The sequence below is a fragment of the Typha latifolia genome, chromosome 4, assembly GCF_019914945.1.
Source record: "Typha latifolia isolate L0001 chromosome 4, TyphaL0001v2, whole genome shotgun sequence".
NCBI classification, from domain to species: domain Eukaryota; kingdom Viridiplantae; phylum Streptophyta; class Magnoliopsida; order Poales; family Typhaceae; genus Typha; species Typha latifolia.
The window spans coordinates 5,121,465-5,145,219 of record NC_133089.1 but is presented as its reverse complement, the minus strand read 5'-3'; the positions used below and the strand labels follow the sequence as shown (position 1 = coordinate 5,145,219).

The 23,755-nt window shown below is 35.8% G+C and overlaps 3 protein-coding genes across 3 annotated transcripts; 1 reads left to right on the top strand and 2 right to left on the bottom strand.

Annotated features, from left to right (window-relative positions):
- Positions 1-479: 479 nt before the first annotated feature.
- On the bottom strand, positions 480-3,561 carry LOC140786530 (small ribosomal subunit protein uS17-like). The gene is made up of 6 exons (XM_073135024.1): positions 3,465-3,561; positions 2,704-2,744; positions 2,531-2,631; positions 1,875-2,019; positions 1,704-1,793; positions 480-793 (listed from the first exon to the last, which is right to left on the bottom strand). Exons 1-6 carry the CDS (start codon positions 3,474-3,476, stop codon positions 703-705), a joined length of 480 nt encoding a protein of 159 aa, XP_072991125.1. The 5' UTR covers positions 3,477-3,561; the 3' UTR covers positions 480-702.
- Positions 3,562-6,623: 3,062 nt separating this feature from the next.
- Positions 6,624-7,567, bottom strand: LOC140787173 (uncharacterized). Its single transcript, XM_073135959.1, has one exon. It carries the CDS (start codon positions 7,464-7,466, stop codon positions 6,855-6,857), a length of 612 nt encoding a protein of 203 aa, XP_072992060.1. The 5' UTR covers positions 7,467-7,567; the 3' UTR covers positions 6,624-6,854.
- Positions 7,568-18,825: 11,258 nt separating this feature from the next.
- LOC140786536 (protein NUCLEAR FUSION DEFECTIVE 4-like) lies at positions 18,826-23,214 on the top strand. Its single transcript, XM_073135030.1, has 3 exons — positions 18,826-19,307; positions 21,358-22,256; positions 22,381-23,214. Exons 1-3 carry the CDS (start codon positions 18,984-18,986, stop codon positions 22,865-22,867), a joined length of 1,710 nt encoding a protein of 569 aa, XP_072991131.1. The 5' UTR covers positions 18,826-18,983; the 3' UTR covers positions 22,868-23,214.
- Positions 23,215-23,755: the final 541 nt, after the last annotated feature.

The following is a 23,755-nucleotide window of genomic DNA, read 5'->3' as shown; positions in this document are numbered from 1 at the left end:
CTAAGTTTTATTGAACGTAACATGCATGTAAGCAATTCACATTAATAAGCTTGAAGCTAACATACATGTAAACAATTCACATCAATAGGCATTAGCAAAATCCCGTTTGGTTTTACTTTTGGCTACAAGGGAATTCGTCACAATGGCTAGACATGCTCAAAATAATATACTTAGAAACACCAGTCTTCAATTAAAAGATAAAAGGATTTCAGCAGTCGAGTTTATCTTTAGCAAGCCACTGACTGAGAGAATGACAATGCCAAGATTTGTTGCTTGGCCTACCCAATAATGCGTTGTCTATCTATTTTTAAGTAATTGATTAACAGAATATATTATCTATAACAAGGTAATCAGACACACACCAATTAAAGTAGGCTGTGCTCAAACCATAAGCACTACAATTAGGCACCACAAGTTCCAACAAAATCTATATTCAATATTCAAAAACCATAAAACAGCCTCTAGTTAGATATTACTCGTACGGCAAAATTGACAAATCCTTAAATCAAACTGCTTACGGTACAAAATATTACAAACTGGTTCCCGTTTAAACGGTTCGTAAAATAGTTTGGTCCACAAAATTAACATAATCCAAATAAAAGAAACCTAACAAGCTGCATAAGCATCATCACTTTCTCCCAGGCTTCAACCTTGAACTGTCAAACTCTCTTCCCAACAGAGATGTCAGACTACCTCAAAGGCTCAAACTGCTGCAAAAGCCTTCTTCCCTCCACCAGTTGATCCAGCAGGAATAACTTTCAACACATTGAACCTTACAGTCTTGGAGAGTGGCCTAGTGTAGAAACATATGTCAATTACGCACACCATAGGTAAAATGTACACAATGGAAGTTACAAAATACAAACTATTGGCTACTCAAACTACAATAATTAAAGGTAAGTTCTCTCAAGAAAAAATGGTGGCTGCATCTAATGTTGCAATTGAGAAAGTAAATTATTTTGAAGTCCTTTTTTCTTGATTTTCCTATTTTGAACTCTATTGGCTACTGAAACTACTGTAATTAAATGTATGACTTCTCACAAACTATTTAGAACTCCTTTTCAAAATAGGAAATCTGGATCTAGATCATTCTGAGACTCCATTTTACTTTCTCAGACATCAGATCTGGACCCAGATCATAATCACTCCTTTTTAACAGTCAAACCCTTATTCAAAGTCAGATGCTAATGTGATTGATCCTATATACGCTGCTAATAATAATCTGGACATGCAAATTTTTACACTACGTGATATACACCTGCAAGTATGCAACTGTCAGAATTATTATCTCGTTATTTCATATAAAATAGAAGAAAGCTCATAGATGAATTTAATTAAATTCTTATAAGTAGAAGAAAAGTATATATATATATATATATATATATATATAGCCTTCAAAGATTTATGTTCAAGTGACAGAGGGAGAAACAAATAAAAAAGTTTGCAAAAGAGATTTTGGAAAAATAAAAGGAAAATGAAGAATGTACATGTCCATAGTAAGAGGAGTTAGATTTTATGCATGTGCATATGCATGCTTCGAGATCCATCAGATTTTCATTTGTAATTTGAATCTGGAAGGTTCCAAATAATTTTAAAAGATGGTCGTGACATTTTAGATCCATATCCATCTTAATCAATTTAATAGTTGGATGATCCATTCGATAATAGCAAACTCACGTCAGGAGAATCGAGAATAAGCTAACCTGCATTGGCCGATAATGACATGATCTCCTTCCTTCACACGGAAGCAGGGTGATATGTGCGCAGGTATATTGGAGTGTCTCTTTTCATACCTATGTAGATGACCTGAAAAAATCATTATCTCCAACCTTGCAAACAACAGGATAGAACCGCAGAACAGAAAGATAACTTGCCTTTGGTACTTCTTGACATAGTGAAGATAATTCCGGCGTACAATAATGGTTCTGTTCATCTTAGCACTATGACAAGTGCCTGCTAAGATGCGACCTCGAATCGACACATTGCCAGTGAATGGACATTTTTTATCAATGTAGGTTCCTGAAAGGGAAAAAGGACCACATGACACATTTCCAGTGAATGTGGTGCTATATATATACTCAGACATTGGCAGTCATTTTGAAAAATGAAAACAATAAGATGAAACATTAAGAAGAAATAAGGTCTTCAAAACTCTCCAATAATTCACACATCAAATAATCAACAAAAACAGTAGTGATGGATACTCGAAACTCGAAAGAGCAAAACAATAGGAATCATCCATGCCCAGTGAGTCTATTTGTTTAGCTATACTAAAAATCATAAAGGAGTTCAAGCTAATAAACATAGAACAAGTCCGATGTACATAATTATTTCCCAACACCAAAACAATTCATCCTGACTTTGTCAAATAGATCACTATATCAAAAGTAGCCAGAAGTTGCATGAAAGCAATCTGCATAATGAGAAGAAGAACAGAACCTAAAGACTCAGCTAGTTGAGAGCAAAAACAACTGGGTCGCTAGTTATTGAAATGAAGCAGCACAAGAAGAATTAGTGCTAGAGCTCAAACCTTCAATTGCTTCTCTAGGAGTTTTAAATCCAAGTCCAATGCTCTTCCAAAATCTGTTCCCACCCTTGCCAGGTCTCTTTCCTTTCCCAGACTTCTTTGAGCTGCATCACTCTCATGATATCAACAACCTCTAAGAATAGGATGAACAAGGGTAATGAAAGTTGTATCCTTACCAGAGAAATACCTTAGGTTGCTTCAGAAATGCCTTCTCTGTCTAAACACCACCCAAAGAACAGAGGCAGAAGTCAAATTAAGATAAATCAATGAAAAAGAAAAAAAAATTGTACTCTCTCCAATGAGCCTCAACCATCCGAGACCACAGTGACCTAAAATATCTAAAACTTTTTCCTACTCTTTGCAATGAGCCTCAACCATCTAAGACCACAGAGACCTAAAATCTCTATATCACTTACAAATCAAAGAAAATTAAAAATATGAAGCCCAATTAAGTTGGTAATTCAAGTCTCCTTGTCACGATCCACCAACTCAATCTTGTAAGGGGAAAAAAGTACTTATTTTCCACTATCATTCAGGCAAAGCAAGAAATGAGAAGAACGGGATCCTCGTACAACAACAAGAATCAAAATCCTCTTTCAATAACTTCAGAGCATTCAATAGTGCTAACATGCTATAATTCAATGCCGCAGGACTATCATAACACCAAACTAATCGGATGATATCAAATGAACCCCAAATTATTATATAAACCCACAAATAATGACAGCCCAATACCTCAAACCTGCAATCCAACCCACCAAAACTAAACAATCACGGATTCCAAGCTGCATTCCATTACCTTTCTCTCGACAACTCGACATCCCAAGTAAATCGCAGTATGAGCTTTAAATACCCCCAAAACGCAAAGGAAATCAAATAATACCGAACGAAGCACACAGAAGGGACAACAGAAAGAGTAGGAGAGCGTAATGCTTACTTGCTCCGCCATGACTGGAGGAGGAGGAAGAAGCCTCGGAAGCAAAACGGCGAAGCACCGCAAGAGAGAGGACTCGAGTCGCACTAACTAAAACCCTAGTCTTTCCCTTTGTACATATATAATATTATGGGGCCCTAGCCCCTAGGAATTGTATCGGATCTGAACCTGGATCCGACCCAATTCGCGAATTGCAAGTTTTGACTGTAGGACCGACCCGTTAAGACTAGAATCCGTTAACCCACTTCTTTTGTGCAAGTAATACTTAACAAATGCAGTTATACAAGATACAACCAAACAACCAACCAACCAAGCAAAATCTACATATGTAATTATCTCTTCAAATACGTGCATCTCTAAATATAATGAGGATTCCGAATAGAATGTAAAAGAATATTTGAGAGCATAGTTTATTTTTATGTATTATAAATTCACCCAAATGATGAACAATATGTTTTGCCTTTATTAATAGGGATAATTCCACGTATACTTCTCAATTGTTGTCCATTTTTATAAATTCTTTAAAATGCCCCCTTCTCTGTGTTTACCCATTAGATTTTCTATTAAGTGTCACCTTATTGATATTAGATTCTATAAGTATCATTTTACTCTTATTTTAAGGGGAAAAGGAAAAAAAAATTGAGAGTAGAATTATTAGTTGATATTTTCTATTAACATTGTTGTGGAAGTGTGAAATTTTACATAATTTAAGACGGTGAATATGTACTAAAAAAACAAATGGAAGAATGCATGTGAAAATAGGCAATAGTTCAGAGAGTTTTGTCATCCGACTAATAGCTCAAAAGGCCTTAAAAGAACGGTGTCGATCATTTTCTTAATAAATAATTACTATGTAATTGAGTTAAAAAAAAACAATATAAATGCAAATGACTTTAATATATTTGAACAAGTTATTTTAGATTAAAATAAAAATAAATAAATAACTGAAATTTAAAATTAGATGAGGGGGTGTTGTAAGTACCTTAATGTTTTATTTTTATTTTTAAAAGCAATAGAATATTCTCTATTACATTTAATGTTGTTAGGATAAAATTACCATAGTACTTTAGAGAAAGTTAAAAGAAAAATATAATGGTCTAATGATAAATATTTATATGGTAAAATGTGAAAAATAATAAAAGAAAATTTTTTCTTTTTGTTTGTTTTTATTTATGTACAGTGATTCTAAGTAACATATTCTAGATGGCAAGTTAGGCATCTTCAAGAAAACAATTAGTATAAGTCTCTTGCTTTAGCTAATCAAAAGCTCTCTTTGCCAATGCTATTTTCTGGTTTCAATATTCTCGCCGTCCACGTGAACTTTGACAATATATTAGACATAATTCCTTGGATGATATTTCTTATATTAACTTTTTTTTAATCTAATACAATGAATCGAGCTCATTCATTGGTGATGTAGACTGCTCTACTTAATTTTGGGCCCACATCATCTTTGGCTCATGGCAGCTAGTTTTTTGGTCCACCCTGATAGTAGTTTGGGTAATTAGGAACGTTTGGAACCAATTCTATATGGTCAATTGATTTTATTTAGATAACATTTAATTAGTTTTATTTGATAATAAGCTTTGGCGTTTGGAATATGATGAAAAATGGTAAAAATCTATCTATTCTTCTTCTTCAAAACAAAAGTAGAGATTCATTTTTTATTATTTTAAAAAAATTTACCTATAGGCTTCAATTTGAATATAATCAAATAATGGTTATTGTTGAGATTTAAAAATTGTAATATAAGCGACAAATGAATTTTATCCAAGTCCTATCTTGAATCATCATATCTCATTACATATGCTTAAGTCAATCCAAATCTACTAAATTAATTGCACTCTCATCACTTAATGACTCAAAATATAGAAGAGAGCCTAGTTCTACTAGGGTTTCGACCACCCCCATATTTTTCTTTCCCCTTCTCTAGTTGTTTCACTACTTAACCCCTCTTGTACTCCACCATGCATCATCTATTCTCACCTCCTCTCCCTATCATTTGCCTTTTGCCCCCACAACCACCCGTATGCTGGTGACATTCAACTAGTGGCTAGTGGCTACTGCTGCTCCGCCACTTCTGCTATCTCCTACCTTTGTACAATTGTATCCACCTCCTCACCCTCCCTCATCCCGTTGCTCATTTCATCTGCTCTAATATTCCTCCTCCACTGTTACAAATTTGTTACATACAAAGGGCACAATATTTAGGTTCAGGAAAATCTAAAGGACATCATTTGATAATATTAGGTAAAAATAAGTATTGTGATCAATTTTCCAACACCCCCTAATCCGAACTCATGGAATATTAATAGCTCTCACATGATCTGACTAAATCTTTTTTCTGACGTTATCCCAAGGAGCCAAACTATCTTTCTCGTCCATCTTTTTCACTTGACCTCATATTATTTTAATTCTTTAATTAATGTATAAGATCGTACGTTACAACTTGTTTTATAATATTTAATAATTTGATGTTGCCATGATCAGGTCCAGTGAATCAAACACTAAGGTCCAACCATAACCTATCAATATTCCAACTTCTTATAATATTTAATATTTTAATGTTTCCATGGATCAGGTCCAGTGAATCAAACTCCAAGATCCAGCCATAGCCCAGCTAGCCTCGAGATCATCGACACGTATCGGCATTCTTTTTCCTATTTCGTAATTCCAAGGTCCACAATTCACGGCACAGATGTGGATTCCTTTCCCACAAATTTTTGCCGCCTTAATTATTAATTAGATATCTGATTGTTTATTAATATTTTCTTTCTTAATTTATAATTTAGGAAGTCGCCGAAGTTCACTGCGACCACCAACGCCAGCTCAATCCCTGTAACTGCAACGCAAGCAATATAAAAAATAATAATATCAACCAAATAAAAACAAAGAAATAAGTAATACATATAATAAACAATACGGAACAGATTACCTTCAACACGTACACGTAACCCGTCACGGATACGGCGACGGCGGTGTTAACGCGCCGGCCAACGGAACCCAAAGTCAGGGAGAAGGAGATATAACGGCGCTAGGGGTAAAGCATCTTGCACGGAGATGAAACACCTAGCAAGCAAGTGTTGAAATTAAATGGATCGTTAAACGCATCCAATCCAAGTTAATGAGTTAGTTATAATTGATTAATGAGCAAGTTAATGAGTTAATTAATTTTAGTTCTCTGCATTCCAGTTCTTCTGTGCGTCTCGGAAGAACTCTTTCAACAGCCATCAACGGCTGCCACAAAAAATTATACACAAACGGACGGCTCTGATACCGCCTCAGCCGTCGTCTTCTTTGGAAAAAACAAGAAGAGGAAAAAGAAATCCCGCTACGCTTTTTTTTTTTTTCTTCTACGAACCTGCTTCGAGATCTGTGTGGATCGGGACAGGATCACAGATCGTCGGCCTTGGACATGGTCGAGAGCCGGCTCGGCCTCGACTGGAAGGAGCCGCGCCGCCGCTGCTGGTGCGACGAGGGGCGGATGAGAGCGGCGAGGGCGCGCTTGACGAGATCGCCCTCGACGGTGCCGATCCGGACGAGGGAGTTCGTCATCGCTGATCGCCGCGCGTTGAGGCGATACGACGGCGCGGGCGCGGCTTGGCTCTGGGTACCCTTGTGAAGGCTGCAGCGGAAGGATCCGGGGTGCGTCGTAGGGGAGCACATGCAGGTCCTCCGGTTGCCGGCACCGGCGGAGATAGGACGGCGAGCGGGAACGCGATCGGCGAGGGAAATGGAGCGGCTCGGCGAGGTAGGGCGGTGCTGGGAGAGGGATAAGCGAACAGAGCTTGGCGAGGAGCCGATGAAATTGACACGCGTGGGAGAGGTAGATCGGTGCAACAACGCCGGAGAGCGGGACGAGAAGCTCGATGAAGACGAGGCGAAGGCAGTTGAGGAGGCGGAGCCGCCGCCGCCGCCGAAGCGACCGGACGGCGTGATCGAGCGTTGGAAGGCGTTTCTGATCGGGAGCACTGGACCACTAGATCTCCTCGAAGAACTCGACATTAGATGTAATCCAAATAGAGGAGAGGGAGGAGAGGAAGGAGAGGAAGGAGAGAGAAGAGGCGCTTGACTCGCTAATTTGGCAAACCTACCTAAACTCCGGGGTGGTATTTATAAAAAAGGTTTTGGTAAGGAGGAAGTAAAGTTAGGTTAACTCAACCGCGGTTAGGCAGTGGGGGGTTGAGGAAGGAAACTAATCGGTAGGCGGGAAACGAAGTGGGGCCCAGCGTGAAAGCTTACGTTTCTTCTAGTTGGCGCCTAAATATTCGCATCTCTGTTTGGGAGGATGACATTGTCGGAGGGAGGTCTATTTAGGTGTCGATGTTTTCGAGAAGGAACCTTGTGACTATTCTGCCCTTGGAATCCAGATGGTACGACTGTGGAGGGAGATTAAGAAAATAAGACCTGTTCGGAGGGAAATTTCGTCGGGATGTGGTTATTACCGCCATAATAACTATTCCGCGTAGAATTTGCCGAGAGAGGACACGGGTTTTAACCCGATTTTTTTCTTTTTCTAATTTTTTATTAAGGGAAGGAAATAAATTACCCGATTGAATGCAGCGCCAAATGCATGAATTGTAGGTACTTTGGAAGTATTCGGTGGGAAGGAGAAGATTTGCGCTCTTCACGCGTTCTTGCCGTGGGAAGGATGATAAGACTGACTTCAAACCGTAAGCTTGGAACTTTCTGGTTGGCGCACTAGGTTTCGTGCATTAAAATTTAAAATACAATTCCCACTACGAACTTCAGGATGTCAGCCCCGCACCAAAAATTCCAGCTGTCCTATGAGCAAGATGTGATTTTTATACTTGTTATTTTAATTCATCGTATTACTGCTATAGTTATCTCTTAATTTCCTATTTTATCCCATGTCTTGACGCCTAAATTCTATTCATCTCTTCTAGTTTCAATTTCAATTATTTCTAAAATAATTATTTTTTTTATTATATTTGATCATAGATCAAATTCAAAATAAGAGACAAAATTCTAGGAGCTTAGATAAATTTTCTAATATATCTAACATAATATCAAACATATATCTGTTCATATCTTTGTTATGTTAGAAAGCTTATTCAGTTATTTATAAATTTATCTCTTATAATTATCTTCAAATTTGATATATATTTAATTAAATTTTTTTAAAATTTATACATAAAAATACAAGAAATGGTGTCTAAGTCCTAATATATAATACATAGGTATTTTAAAAATATATATAATATCTAATTGTATATCAATCTTGAGTCGGTTCATCAAGCTCAACTCGATAGGATCAAAATAAATAATATAATATAAATATACTATAGTTTGTGTTTAAATTTTTTAATATTTATATTTCTATAGTATTTATATAATATATACGAACAATACAAATTCTATTTTATTTATATTCCTATAATATTATATTTTGATTTGTGAATTAGCTTTTATTTTAATTCAAGTTTGCTTCAGGCTTAGTTAGAATTAAATTGATTCGTACTTGAAATTGTATATTTATCAGTTTGAGTATGAGCTCAAAATTAGAGCTCAAGCTTCTAATTAATTTCAGTTAAAATAGTTTTTAATTCAAGCAATATTAAGAATTGCTCAGCTCGAGGCTCGAATTACACCCCTACAGTTACTTGAGTATAAATCTCTCTCAGACGCATAAAAGTAAGTAATATTAAAATGGACTACTTGATTTGTTCAGATCTAGTCAACCAATCTCCATAAATTAATTGGGTTGATTTGGTCTTCAACCGGGCAACTAACTAAAAAATCAACAGGTTGAACAAGTCGGCGTAGATTTCTAATTAATGAAGAAAAAAAAAGAAGAAGTCGTAGCTGATATTTAATTCGGTCCTTAGATAAGTCATTATTAAAAGAGATATTTTCATTAATTACCACAGAAACATTCAAAATATTATAATTATCACTAAATTGTTTTTAAATATCAGAATTGTCTTTATGATTAAGCTTTATTAGGATATTCCTAATAGATTATTATTAAAATTAACATGTATATAATACTATCCCTTTTTAAGTTTACAGTGTTAAAAATATATCAACAATTTTGTCTCACATAAAGTATTTCATTGTGTTATGGTATTAGAAAAAATATTTGATAGTTTTGAAACTAGTTTTTATTAATGTATTTTTTTCACCTTAGTTATATTTAATGATTTAATTAACTGAATAATATTTTAATTTTTTTTAATTATTTTGGTGACAGTTATTATTATTTTAAAAATATAAAGATAATTATATCATACCCTTATTAAAAAGAATCGCCTATCCACTTTGATATTAAAAAGCATAAATTATCTTTTATATATTTCATTTGCTGAGCCTGTACAACTCATCAAAGATAAAGGAATATTCGTGAAATATCCCTTCTAACATATCAGGCACTATGGACCATCATGTAGTCTAACTAATTTTTTAAAATATTATTTTTTAAATTTAGTGCACAAAATAAAATAGTAAAATTTATATTTAATATAAAAAAAATACTCAACCAAGCAACTCCATAGTAGCTCTAATTATGCTTGAAAAATAAATATAGGAGAGTTTGAGATTAGAATGGGTGTGATATGATATAAGCCATTGGTTGCGTACATACAATCGATGCATCGGTATCACTAAATCGATACGTACTAATTCTAATTAATTTTAAATTTTAAATTAGTAAATAATAAATTTATAAATAAGCTCCTATATTATTAAAAATTATAAGGTCAAATTACACCCTATATTATGCTTATTTTGTCATTCACATTTTGTTTATGATGATTTTATAACTCGACTTCTTATTTTTCCCTATAATTCTCGTTTAATATTCTAACGTTATTTCAATTAACTAATATCGATCAAATTACTAAAAATCTCTATAATTTATGTATTTATAAATTATTTTATATATTATAATATAATATTTTTTTGCTAGTACTGTTTAAATTAATAGAGAGCGTTAAATAAGAATTATAATAAAAAAAGTAGAGATAAGATTAAAAAATATTAAAGACAGAGTGCAAATCATAAAATAGATAAAGTATAACATGTGATTTATAAATTTCTCAAAATTATATCATTAGAGGTTTTTGACTCTAACAAAACTTTTTCTAACCGACATGACTAATCTATAGAATATTTTAATTTTTTATTAGAATATACAACTTAACAATTAGAAAGAAGTCGTTCAAAGTACTTAAAATAAAATTTCACTATCATGAAATTATTGAGCAGCAGCAATACGTGTACTGCTGGAGGTGGACTTGGTAGCTATTTTTGGCAGTTGACTTGGAAAGATTTAATTGGTTTAGCTCACTAGAAATTTTCTTGGGCCCCATCTAGCATCTTAGCTTTACTTAGTCTAACCCCATGCAGGTGGGCAACATAACTTTCTGGAATGTTTCTCAAAAAGAAAAAGGAGCAGACTTTTTCGAATGGCTTTTGGAGTGTTAATGAAGGCAAAAGATTGAACACCATCGGTAGGTAGTTTATCTTCCGCGAATAAAGTTAAGTTATGCGTTTAACTCCTAATTCTAAATAATATTATGAAAAAATTATTTAATGATTTGGTGATTTTGCTCGCATATGGCTTGAAGCATATACTAGACAGCTAAAAGTTTGGTAGAGTCTATATGTCTCTGTATAGGATTGACTTTTTTCAAACTGTATTTAACTTTTGGGTTCATAAATGATAAAGAAACCGAGCAAAAAATTGAATTCTCTTCCATGCACATAAGCAACTCTAGATTGCTGTGATTTCTTTTTTCAAAAAAAATCCAATAAAGAGAATTGTCAAACAGCAATCTATATTTTAGTGATTTTGAAATTCACATCATGTCTTTGACTCTCCTTTTTTCTAACTATCAATTTTATATAACATCCTATTATTGTTTGAGCATTTTGGGCTAAAACTCTAAGTGGTTTCACACTTTGAAAGCTTATCTTATTTTTATTTTACATGAAACTCAAATTTTAACTTACTAAATTTATAGAAAATACTTCAATCCATATAAAATGATCTAAATACATAGGAAATGCTCTAATTTCATAGAAAATTCTTAAATATGCTGGACTTTGCACGAGAGATATGAGCTTGAGTACACCATCTATGAAGTTCTTTTTTTCAAAATAATAATATTAATAATAAAGCAAATTGTTATGATATAGAGAATTATGTAAATTTTTAACATCTAAAATAATACCAATAAGAATTTATACGTATAAAGATACGACCAAAGAACCAAATATATTTACTTTTTGTTATATATTCTTTTTGGCAATGGGTTATCTTTTAAAATAAAATTTTGTTAGTAGGTATAATAGCTCGTATATAATTTGTGAAAATAATAATGACATGAACATAATGGTGTTAAGAGAAAGATTAAGACGATGATGAAGAAGAATTCATTGCGCGAAAAATATACCTGTCTTATTTTAAAATAAGTATTTTTTTTTAAATGACATTAAGTTGAAAGTATTATTTCTTTTCTCTCATCTAAAATAACACTTTAGTCTGAAAACAGTTGGATGGGGGTGATTCTGCAATAAAATACACAAATGAAGTGAATGTTTCCCCCGCAAAAAAACTATAATTATTTTGACTAATAATTTTTAATATAATAGTAGCAACTTGAGTTTGAATTGGTCTTAGACATAAACTTCGGCTTGATTTAAGCTCGATTCGAATATAATCGAGTCCAATCTGAGTAGCTAATTTAGGCTCAAAATTAATTTCAAGTTGAGCATGAGCATGAGCATAAGTCGGGAACTAAGCCATATTTCTTTTGCCCAGGCTGGCTCTAATGGTTCAGCTATGTTATTTTAATCTATCTCTTTTGGGTTCCTTCTTCTGAAGGCTTGAATTAAGGCTTACCGATTAAAATTTGATTTAGGCTTGAATTGAACTATACATGGGTCAGTTCGTTTAAGGCTTGAGCTCAAATCATATTCGAATTGGGTTTGGTTAAGCTCGAACACCATATTGAGTTTCAAAATTTACTTTGGCTCGATCAAGTTTTGCTTGTTTACACTCATATTGTACAATAGTTTATTTAATTTTATAAATAAAATTATAATAGTACCCCCGGGCACTTCCTAACCTAATCTCACACTAATTAAATTTACTAAAATACTCTTGAGATAAGAGATTTGAATTTTGTTACTTTATAAGTTGGAAGAGTGAGAATATAAATAACCTAAAGAAGAATAAGAGTTAATCACAAAATCACTAAAAAATAGTGTGCCATTCGAAAATTTTCCCTCAGATAAAAGAAAAAAAGGATTTTAGTTTTAATTTTTTTCTAAAATATATGATTATTTGATAAATAAGAGAGTATTGTTCTTGGCTGGCCATTCATGTTATAAGCCAATTTTTGGCCACTATGATACAAACTTTTTACATTAATTTTGAGCTCTAAATGCTTAATATGGATCTGGCCTTGGAATTTACTACTACACTTATTTTTAAGGAAAAGTCCGTAGACAGATAGTTCATTAACATCTAAGAGTTATAATGAAAATGCTTAATACACAAAGAGTATGAAAGATAGAGCAACAACTCTTTAACACAAGCCACACGCTTAGCTTATAATAGACGACACTACAAATTAATCTAAATGATTAAACTCAAGGGCACAACACAATAATAAGATGAAGAACAACCCAAGAGGTATTTAGGAGCAAAAAGCCTCGAGTTTGGCATTATTACCTTACTAACTGCATGTTTCTTCAGTACAGCAGCCTAAGACATAGTCCTAAAAATACTCAAAAGTAGGAGAATTGAATATCACCCATCTGGAATGAAAATTAAAGAAAACCTACTGGACCCTAATACTGCTATAGAGCAAAATAAAACCAAACATTCAAGGACCGCAAAGAAACACAGTATCTATGTCCAAACAAATTCAGCTGGCAAGCACAGACAACAATTTTGAATAGGTCCTGGGCCCTCGCCCTGCTATTGGGACCTCACCACCTGACCTAGCTGTTGAGAGCACCACTAAGAAAGGGAGCGTCCGTGGCGGTAAAGCTGCCACGATAGCAAATTGGGCGGAGAATCGACGGCAGGGTCGTGACCAAGCTAGGGTGGCGACGACTGTGGGGAGTGATGGTGGAGAGCGACAGCGACCAAGAGGTTTTGGTCAGAACCTAACTCGATGAAGGAGGTAGCAAGGGCTTAGAACGTATTAGGCTTGGATTCGATGGAGGGGTGGTGGCCAAGCTTAGGTCCAATAAGAAAGAGGAGGAGAAGCATAGTAGTGGCGACGAAGAGAGGCGGTAGTGGCGAGTGGGTTTTTGGCGATGGAGAATGACGAAGAAGTGTAATGGCAGTAGTTGTGGTGAGTATCGGCTTCAGCATGATAGTGAGAGGGAAAGAGCTTGAGGAAAATAGGGGAAGAGAGAGCGGAGAAGAGAGGAGGTGTAACAACCCAATCCCAAAATAATAATAATAATAATAATAATAATTTTGCATGGGCACGACGTGGCCGGCCACAGTGTGACCGGCCTCGTGCCCATGCAGTGGGGCTGCGTGGGAGAGGTGCCACGCACCCCCCCCTCGCGTCGCCGCAGCCAACCGGCTGCGGCCGTCTGGCAGTGGCGGGCCCAGCGCCGCCGCAACTACCGCCAACCTCCCACCACCTTCCCTTTCTCTCTTTAAATTTCTCTCTCTCTCTCTCTCTCTCTCTCTCGCCGAGGCCGGACTATCGCCGTCGCCGCCACCTCCACGAGCGCCGGTGAGCTCTTTATCCTCCTCTCTTTTCTTTTCTCTCTCTCTCTCTCTCTTTCTCTTTTTTTTCTTACCTTGGGCTCGGGCCCATCGGAGCCGAGTCGCCGGCGAGAGGCCTAAGCACTGGCTAGCCACCACCGCTGCGGTGCCCCCTCCCCGCCCGGCCCGGTCCCGCACCTCCCCTCCTTCTTCCCTTCTTCTCTTTTCTTCTCTTCTCTTCTCTTCTTCTTCTTCTTCTTCTTTCTTTCTTCTCCTTCTTTCTTCTTTTTCATCTTCCTCAGCTTTTTTTCCCTTTCGCAATAGTGCTTGGGCTCGGCCCGGATCAGAAAGCAGCAATGTCGAGCCCAAGATCGTGACAAGGGATTGCTCCCTTTTTAATTTGTTTATATTAATCGTATGATTTAGTTTCTAAAATATAGGTAAATCAGTTATCTAGATGATAGATTATTTTGATAATTTATACTCACTAACATAAGTATTAGCTAAGTATTATTAGTATAATAATTTATTAATTATAGTTATAAGTACTTGCATATGATTATATATAGTTTTGCCACTGTTTATTAGATTAATACATGTAATCATATTGATAATAATCTTATATTTTATATAGTTAGTTCTATTAAAAATAATTAAATTTTATAAGTTTCTATTAATGTTTATGTATGCTTATACATGCATATATTTAATACATTTGAGTATACAATGTGTTTCTAGCACCTTATTATTATTATATATTATTTTCTATGCAATAAAATGCTGAGCTCAGATAATTACTTTTGTATTTATGAATAATGATTAATATATGTATGATTAGTAACTAGTTAAGTAAAAGTAATAATTGCCAAATAATTGAATAAGGTTATCATAATTATATATATAATGTATATCAAGTTATTTAATAAAATCAAATAATTTATTATATTTTACACCAATGAATTCTAAATGGGATAAACGGCTAACATCATATCATTTAAATATTTTTAGACCCCGAACCCCTTATGTGAGACCCCGTGGATCGTGACGATGAGTTGATGTTTGACTGACGAATGTGAGAGATGCGTGGTTCATGTCTTCTTATCAGACTGTGAGTAGTCTTATCCCTTAGACGCCTTTATCAAATTAGGTTATATTATATATTTGTGTATATGCATGTTTTGGCCTCCAGCATGATTATATGATTTTATCTAGAGATGATTATAGTCGAGCATATTTTATCATGCATTCGATTATGCTGATTTGGAATAAGAGTACATTGGTGATATATATAGAGATGATCAGAGATGATTCTACTATTATGATTGTTTACCGAGTTGATCTGTAGCATGAGTATGCATGTAATAGATTAGCATGAGTATGCATGTGTTGACGATACAGTTGGAGACTACATTGCATCATTTTCTCTTGATTCCTATTCCACCTAAATTCCTGTTATGCATTGACTTGTTATCGTATTGGATATATGCATATGATTTGTCATTTAGAAGGAAAGTATGAAATGTGATTAATAGGATAGTTGATAGAAAGCGTGAGGATACCCGAGTGGGCGCGAGGGTTAGGACGCGCTTAGTGGATGATTGATCGCTCGACATGGTCGCGATCCTGTTGGACTTACGTCTGAGGTCGTTAGTCTATGTGCGCAGCAGACATTCAGACACATGCTGTTCGCTAGGGCATATGTGGCGAGTTATCCTCACGAGGTTTCTATCAACTATATGGGTGCCCGGTCCGGATGGATGTTGATACCCTAGCGGGTGGCCGGGTATGGTTATATTAGAGATACTCTTGCGGGTGGCGGAGTATGCTCTGAGCCTTTGGACATGATGTTGAGACCGGGTACCGGGTGTTGACTGTGCACAGTGGTCTAGTACGATGATATTATACCGAGATGTCGGTGATGATCGTGATGTTGAGAAATGCATATGATTTCATTTTTATCTGACATACCTGATTATTGAGTGGTCAATATATATCATATATAGTTGCATTTGATATCATCGCATGGTCATGATCGGCATGCATCATATATCATATTTGATAGAGAGTTATGATGATCATATGACATGGAGATTTGTTTATTCATTGTCGGGGATTGTATACTTTTATCAGTATGACATATTAGCTACTTTTCAATTATGTATTATTGAGGATGCATTCATATACTCATTCATGACATGACGTTGCTTTCTAATTCATATTATCCAGTACATGATTTACTCTCTGTTTGGCATCACTGATTCGGGGTAAGGTCTATTCACTGAGCCTTTTGCTCATGACTCTCTTTATTTCTTTTCTAACCCCTCAGATTTGTGGTACGTGATAGCGACCTGAGATATCTTGAGAAGATATTTTAGAGTGATGATGAGGTGAGCTATAGATGCGAGATGGTATAGATGATGGTTTATATAGAAATTGAGTTGTACCAGTATTTGTTATTTGTACTCTTTTGTATTAGACGATGATTTGTATAATACAGGTCGAATCATAGTGTACTCTTGTATCAGTTGTTTAATGGTATCTTGATGGTTTGTTGTGGCCTGTGTGGGCCCTGCCAGATTGTGTAGCAGTCTAGTGTATATTATTGTGGACTTTGATATTCATATGTTAACAGGTTTATTTGGTTAAGAGTATGATTTATTTGGCGATAGATTATGTGATCATGGATAGTTTAGCAGGTTTTATTTGATGATGTCATGATTATATGTGCATAGGAGAGTATCTGTGCGTGAGGGGCCCCGCCCGACTTGTCGCGTGCGCCGTGTGTGCCGTGCCGGGCCGGGGGCGTACAGGTGGGGAAGGGAGAAGAGAAGAGGGAAAAAGGGTGAAGAGAGAAGAAGTGAGGGGGAAAGGAGAGAAGTGGGTCCCCCCCAACTTGTAAGCTAAGAGAAAGGCGTGAGGAAAGCCTCCCTAATGGCTAGCGAGGGAGAAGTTCTCCTTTGATTGAGAGAGGATATCCTACGCCAAATCCTAGCGGAACTAGGGCTAGCGTAGGAGAGAAGTAATTTACTACTACAATGGGTTCACATTTGTGATGTTTGAGGTAATGCTTGTGAAGAATATCATATTACAAAAAAAATTATTGCATAATGTCATATATATACTGCTGCAGTCCAAATTAACGAGTATTCTTGTCCAAACCATATTTATAGACCACCCAAGTATAAGTATTTGACAAAGTAATGACATAGAGGAATATTTCCTAGATTATAACACTGTTTAAATTATTTTTAAAATTACTATAACTTTTGCCACCTCAGCATCACGTGAAAAATCAATGGGTGATTCAAAAACTCACTAAAATATTACAAAGACATGACATAATTTAGGGCAAATTTTAAATTACTCTCTTGTTATTTTTATCCTATTGCCCTTGTGAACTAACGTGAAGCTGTTAACAGAAGAAATTATTATAATACCACTATGATATTTATAATCTCATTGTTTTAGTAAATATAAACTTTCTATAAATATTTTTAAGACATTTTATTTTATGATCATATATTTAAAGGAAGGTATATTATGATAATTAAATAATAACTAAGATTTGAAGCTCGTACAGTATAGAAAAATATTAAAAGTACATTTTATTTTAAAAATCTAAGATTAAAATATGATGAGTAAATTAAATAAAGGGAGAAGGGTAGTTTTGATATTTTAAATTTTATTATGATGGAAAATTTTCATTAACAATCTTTTTGTACTTATACTGCTAAGTTTGAATGAATTTCTGTAAATAATTTCATGTTAATATAAACTATAGGTAAAGTGATGCAATACATATAGTTTCTTTTTTATTACTTCAATTAGTCTTCAATAGTATAACTTCGTAAAGTTGATTTGCATTCTTATATCTATACATTCACCGAGTTAATTATGATTAAAGATATTCTGTAGTCGTCTTTCTTACTACCACGACTAAGATAGATCACAGACCACCTCTTTAGTCTTTCAGTCTTTCTCTAATGGTCGCTAATGAAGGAAAATAATTGTGGTGTTTTCAAGCTCAGAGGCTCAAATAGTCAACGCCATACATTTTTTTCTTGGCGAACATTTGGAAGACATCATCTTTTTTTAATTGTTTAAAAAGGATACTTGTTAATCTTTTTATTGGGTGTTAAAAAACTTCAACCAAGATGGATCAGGACCAACCTACAAAACCAAGAGCCTAACCCATCCACATCTCCTCCAGATCAGCCAGAGATGACTTTCAATCCCTGCCATTAAAAATGTAGTCAAAACTGAACGTTAACAGTGGTCCTAATCAGAGAGAATAAACGAAGAATATTTCAACAAAAAATAATTCCTATCCTTTTGAACTTTTATTTTGTACCACTAAATTATTCTGAAATTTTTTTTGGTGAATATATATATATATATTTATTTAACAAAAGCAAAGTCATAAGTTATTTTACAAGTTTTATAGTCGATTTTTAATTTAAATTTAAAGTCTGAAGTATAGTTTTTATGGAAGATAAAAAAATGAATTTAACCCTTATTAATATTTTAAGATTTTTGCACACCAACTTTAATTTGGGTCGGATCACATTCACACGTCTCCTCCACACGCTATTCAATTCAAGTAGCTAACTGGTGAAGTGATGGATAAACAAAACCAAGAGATCTGCTTGGATATTTTTTTAACCCTGAAATTTGTTAATAATTTATCTATCAAACGAAAATTTTGTCCTTTCCCTTACCTTGCTACCGACCAAATTAAGAGCGAGAAAAATAAAAAAGTAAGGAGCGAAAAGGAGAGATAAGAGTTAGAGAGGGAGAGAGAGAGTAGAATCATAGGGAGAGAGATGTTAGCGGAGAAGGCTGGAAGCCGGCCGCCATGGGTTGGTCTCGCGGCGGCAGTTTGGGTGCAGGTGGCGGCGGGAAGCGCCTACAACTTCCCGCTATACTCCCACTCCCTGAAGTCGGTGCTGGGTTACACCCAGCAGCAACTCACCATGCTCGGAGTCGCCAACGACATCGGCGAGAACTTTGGGATGGTCCCTGGCGTCCTCTGCAACCGCTTCCCTCCTTGGCTCGTCCTCTTGATCGGTGCGGCCTCCTGCTTCGTCGGATTCGGCGTCGTCTGGCTCGCCGTGAGCCAGACTGTTATCGGTTTGCCGTATTGGGTGGTAACAAATCTGATCCTTTCCAGAATTTGGTTCCTTAATTGCTTTATCTGGTAATTTGATGAGTACCCATTTCGAAATTTTTGGTTTTGCGTGGTGGGTTTTTGTGGTTTGGCCTCAGAGAGGGATCTGATGTGGAAATCGGGATATTTCTATTAAAGTTGCGGTAATTAAGGATCCGGTCACAAAGTTGTGCTAAAAATTGGTACTTTGTTCACTAAAAGTGGAATGCAGTCTTTGATCTCACTTGCTCTTTGAAGTTCGTAGATCGAGAATAGCTCTCATTTTGTGACGGGAACGAGGAAACCATGCTTTAGCTAGAGAGTGATGCAATAGGACTAGTTTGGTTGCTTGCATTTTGTCAAATGCAAGCAGATCATAGGATTGTTATTAGGACTTTGTGGATGTATATAAGGGGGAGTCATCAATGTCAATTCTTCTAAGCCCAAATCCATAAGGCCAATATCATCAACAAAATCACTAGTTTAAGCAGATTGACAGAAAGCAGTAGTGTTCTAGCTTTGATTAGGTCGCTTACAGTATAATCTCATAGGTTAGGTGTTTGATGATGATTGATGAAGTTATCTCAGGATCTATTCTAGTGATGATTAACTGAATTCAGGGAGCCATTTTTTGAATCAAGAAGTGCATTTATATTTGGAGTCATCATTGAGATAAAGCAGTGATTAATGATTAGACTCTTCTCTGTATGTGAACTAATTTACTCACATGAAATGTGTTGATGAACTTGAAGTCACTCACGATCATACTGTGGGCTCTTAAATTTCATTGATTTGCTTGCTTTGTGCTGCTGCTCCAGCTTGCTACTTTTTAGTGATATCGTCCTCCAAGTCAAGGCTGATGTCTCAAGGTCAAATATTTGGGATTTATAGGAAACTATGGAAGGGATTCCTGCTGATGTTGAACTCCTTTGGATAAGATGCAATTTCCATTTATATTTGGTTGAAAATTGATGTTTCTCAGTCTTGCCCAAGGTGTTATCTTAAACAAGCAACTGGTATGGAGTATGGACTCATCAAAATTAAATATGCCTTGAAGTACGTCCTATATTATTCATTTTAAAGAAAAATGATTACATTGTCACTGGAACCTTCTCATAGGAGTAAAACTTAATTCAGAATTAAGAAGTCTCCATGAAAGAAACGAAAGATTTTAAAATGTGCTATCAACCTAATATCATGTAGGAAATAGTGTTAAATGTTTGAAAAAGCCTATTTTAGGGGAAAAAAAGGGGGCTTGGCATGACATTTAACTATTTAAGTATAATATGCCAATAAAGTTGTATACCTTGCCAATGCAGTTTTGGCCTCAGGAAAAATGATCTAGTACAAAGAGGAAGGTGAAACTTATTGATTTAGATAATCGATACTTGTATTCATCTTTGGGGCATGAATTATTAAATCACGAACTCTTTCACTCAAACTTCATGTATGTTTGTTGCCACGAACTGCACTTCAAGAAAATAGTTTCATTTTGGAAGAAAATAGTGGTCCTACTTTTAACAATTACATAGATAAGAAACAACTGACAGTACTAGAGATAACTAATCTATGCTGTTATTTGGAATATTTGCTATGATTTTATAGCTTTTTTGGTATTGACATTTTACATCTTACAGAGCTATTTAAAAGTACTGACAAGATTAAAACATACTCCCAAAATTGATGACAATTGGAGATTTATTCAAGTTAAAGGAACTACTTATCTTTTCTGGGTTTATCACATCATTTACAATTCTTAGCCAGAAAGGTCAAAAATTGAATTAGGATGCAATTCCGAAATGTAATTCAGTTTGTTCTTGTCTTTTTTGGGCATGTTATGCTGTCTAAAGTGGTTTCCCCACATCATATCCTCACCTCCTCTGGACCACCTAAGGATCGAAGCTAATAACTATCCTCACTGACTCTTCGTACGTCCCTTTTAATTACATCCACATACCACTCTAATAGCTTATATATAAATCCTTCCTTACTTTTCTACATTTCAGCTATCATGAATTTTTGTAACTATTATAGTTCTAATCTTATGGCAGTTATGGATTGCATTATGTATTGCTACAAACAGCAGTGCATGGTTGGGAACAGGTGTTCTGGTGACCAACATGAGAAATTTCCCTCTTAGCAGAGGTACTGTTGCTGGCATTCTCAAGGGATATATGGGGCTTAGTGCTGCCGTATACACTGCATTATATACTGGAGTGCTTCACAATTCTTCAACAAAGCTTCTGCTATTTCTTACATTGGGGCTTCCTGCTATATTGCTTGCAATGATGTACTTTGTTAGGCCTTGCACCCCATCTTTGGAGGATGACTCGTCAGAACATGGCCATTTTGTATTCACGCAAATCTCCGGTGTGCTTCTAGGTCTATATCTTCTCACTATTACAATATTGGATGATGTTCTGTCACTAAATGATGCTGTTATGTATACTTTGTTTGGTGTAATGGTACTCCTACTCCTCGCACCTCTTGCAATACCTCTTAGGATGACATTGTTTCCAAGCAGTAAGCGAACTAGTGCCGCTGGCCCATCCAGTTCATCAGATCGTACAAATGAAGGGGATCTAGACAAGTCAGAACCATTGATAGCTGCCTCTTCTTCAACAACAAATGTCGAGAGCTTTCTTGAGCCTGATGATGCTTCGGATGTGGATATGCTTTTGGCCGAGGGAGAGGGAGCAGTGAAAAAGAAAAGGAGGCCCAAGAGAGGAGAGGATTTTAGATTCCGCGAAGCTGTTATTAAAGCTGATTTCTGGCTTTTGTTCATGGTATATTTTCTTGGGGTAGGATCAGGTGTCACTGTTCTCAACAATCTAGCACAAATTGGAATTGCAGTGGGTGTTGATGACACAACAATCTTATTGTGCCTCTTCAGCTTTTGCAATTTTATTGGTCGTCTTGGAGGTGGTGCTGTTTCTGAGCATTTTGTGAGGTACTTTGATTATTATTTTTTTGTTTACCTTCTTGTGCAATGGAAGCATGTCCATGAACGGTTCTGTCGAAAATTTGAAATTAGTCAAAGAAGAAATAAGGTCATAAATGTTTATCTCTTGCAGGTCAAGAATGCTTCCCCGTCCAATATGGATGACGTGCACACAAATCATCATGGTGATAGCATATCTTCTCTTTGCTTCAGCTCTGAATGGAACTCTTTATGCTTCAACTGCATTACTTGGAATATGCTACGGTGTCCAGTTCTCCGTCATGGTGCCAACTGCTTCTGAGCTCTTTGGATTGAAGCACTTCGGACTGATCTACAATTTCATGTTGCTGGGAAATCCACTTGGAGCCCTCTTGTTCTCTGGTATTCTCGCAGGCTATGTTTACGACGCAGAGGCAGCGAAGCAACATCCTGGTTTTATGGACAACTCTACCACTTCCTGCTTGGGGCCGAGTTGCTTCAGGCTTACCTTTTTAGTTCTAGCTGGTGTATGCAGCTTGGGTACTTTGCTGAGCATAATTTTGACTGTGAGGATAAGGCCAGTATATCAAATGCTTTATGCTGGTGGATCATTCAGGCTGCCTCGAAGTTCACTACATTGAAGGTGAACAATCAATGGCTGTCAGGTGTATCCATTTTTGTTACGTGTTCAAGCTCGTTATATGTTTCCTATCTACTCCATGGTGATTGAGATCGTTGTATGTATGCTCAAGAAAATAATTGTTTTGGGTATCTTGGGTAAGGTTGGATTCAGCAATGAGAAGTTTCTTCGAACAATATAGAAGATTACTCAATTAATGAACAATAAGATGCCTGTATTCGTCACATACTTGTGGTTTCTGACCTTCTGCAAGCTGGAATGATATGTTGAAGTTTTAGCTATTATTACTAAGCCAATGCAATTTGTAATATGCATTTGATGGTCACTCATAAGAATATTGTTCTCAAATTCCTAGCTGCATCTTTGACCTTATGCTTGGAGTTATCAACTTATTAATGTGTAAAGCTGCTGAAATCACGAGAACAGACAGGGTCAGAATCCTAGAATGAACTGTTCTACTTGTTCTTGTATAAATAGCTGATATTTTTTATGCTTGCGGATGCATATTTTACTTTGACAACCTCAACTAGCCTTGATTACATTATGAGTTAAAAAAAGAAGCAATTTGTTCAGTGACAATACTAAATCGGAACCCTGTCAAATTGCATACAGACATCAGTAATTCAATGTGGATTTCCTTGTGGCTCTACATTTGTTCGTCGAAAATTATTCATTGAATAGCCTAGTCCAATTTGATTATGTATTTTTCGAACAAATACATTAGTTGACTCTATCTTCCAGATTACCAATATTTCCACTGGACATATATAAGATCATGAGCACAGGGCTTGAAAAAACAAAATTGAAAACAATACTACAGAGTGAGATCAAGTCATTTCCACTCGAACATTAGAAACAGAGCCAGGCCTTCACACCTTAATCCTACAGG

Excerpts from the sequence above, each read along its gene's own strand:
- LOC140786530 (XM_073135024.1), bottom strand. Across the intron at positions 2,020-2,530 it reads TCCTAGAGAAGCAATTGAAG|GAACCTACATTGATAAAAAA; the intron begins GTTTGAGCTCTA and ends TTTCCCTTTCAG. Across the intron at positions 794-1,703 it reads GTCATTATCGGCCAATGCAG|GCCACTCTCCAAGACTGTAA; the intron begins GTTAGCTTATTC and ends TTTCTACACTAG.
- LOC140787173 (XM_073135959.1), bottom strand. The coding sequence starts at position 7,466 with ATGTCGAGTTCTTCGAGGAGATCTAGTGGTCCAGTGCTCCCGATCAGA.
- LOC140786536 (XM_073135030.1), top strand. The coding sequence starts at position 18,984 with ATGTTAGCGGAGAAGGCTGGAAGCCGGCCGCCATGGGTTGGTCTCGCG. Across the intron at positions 19,308-21,357 it reads TCGGTTTGCCGTATTGGGTG|TTATGGATTGCATTATGTAT; the intron begins GTAACAAATCTG and ends ATCTTATGGCAG. Across the intron at positions 22,257-22,380 it reads GTTTCTGAGCATTTTGTGAG|GTCAAGAATGCTTCCCCGTC; the intron begins GTACTTTGATTA and ends TATCTCTTGCAG.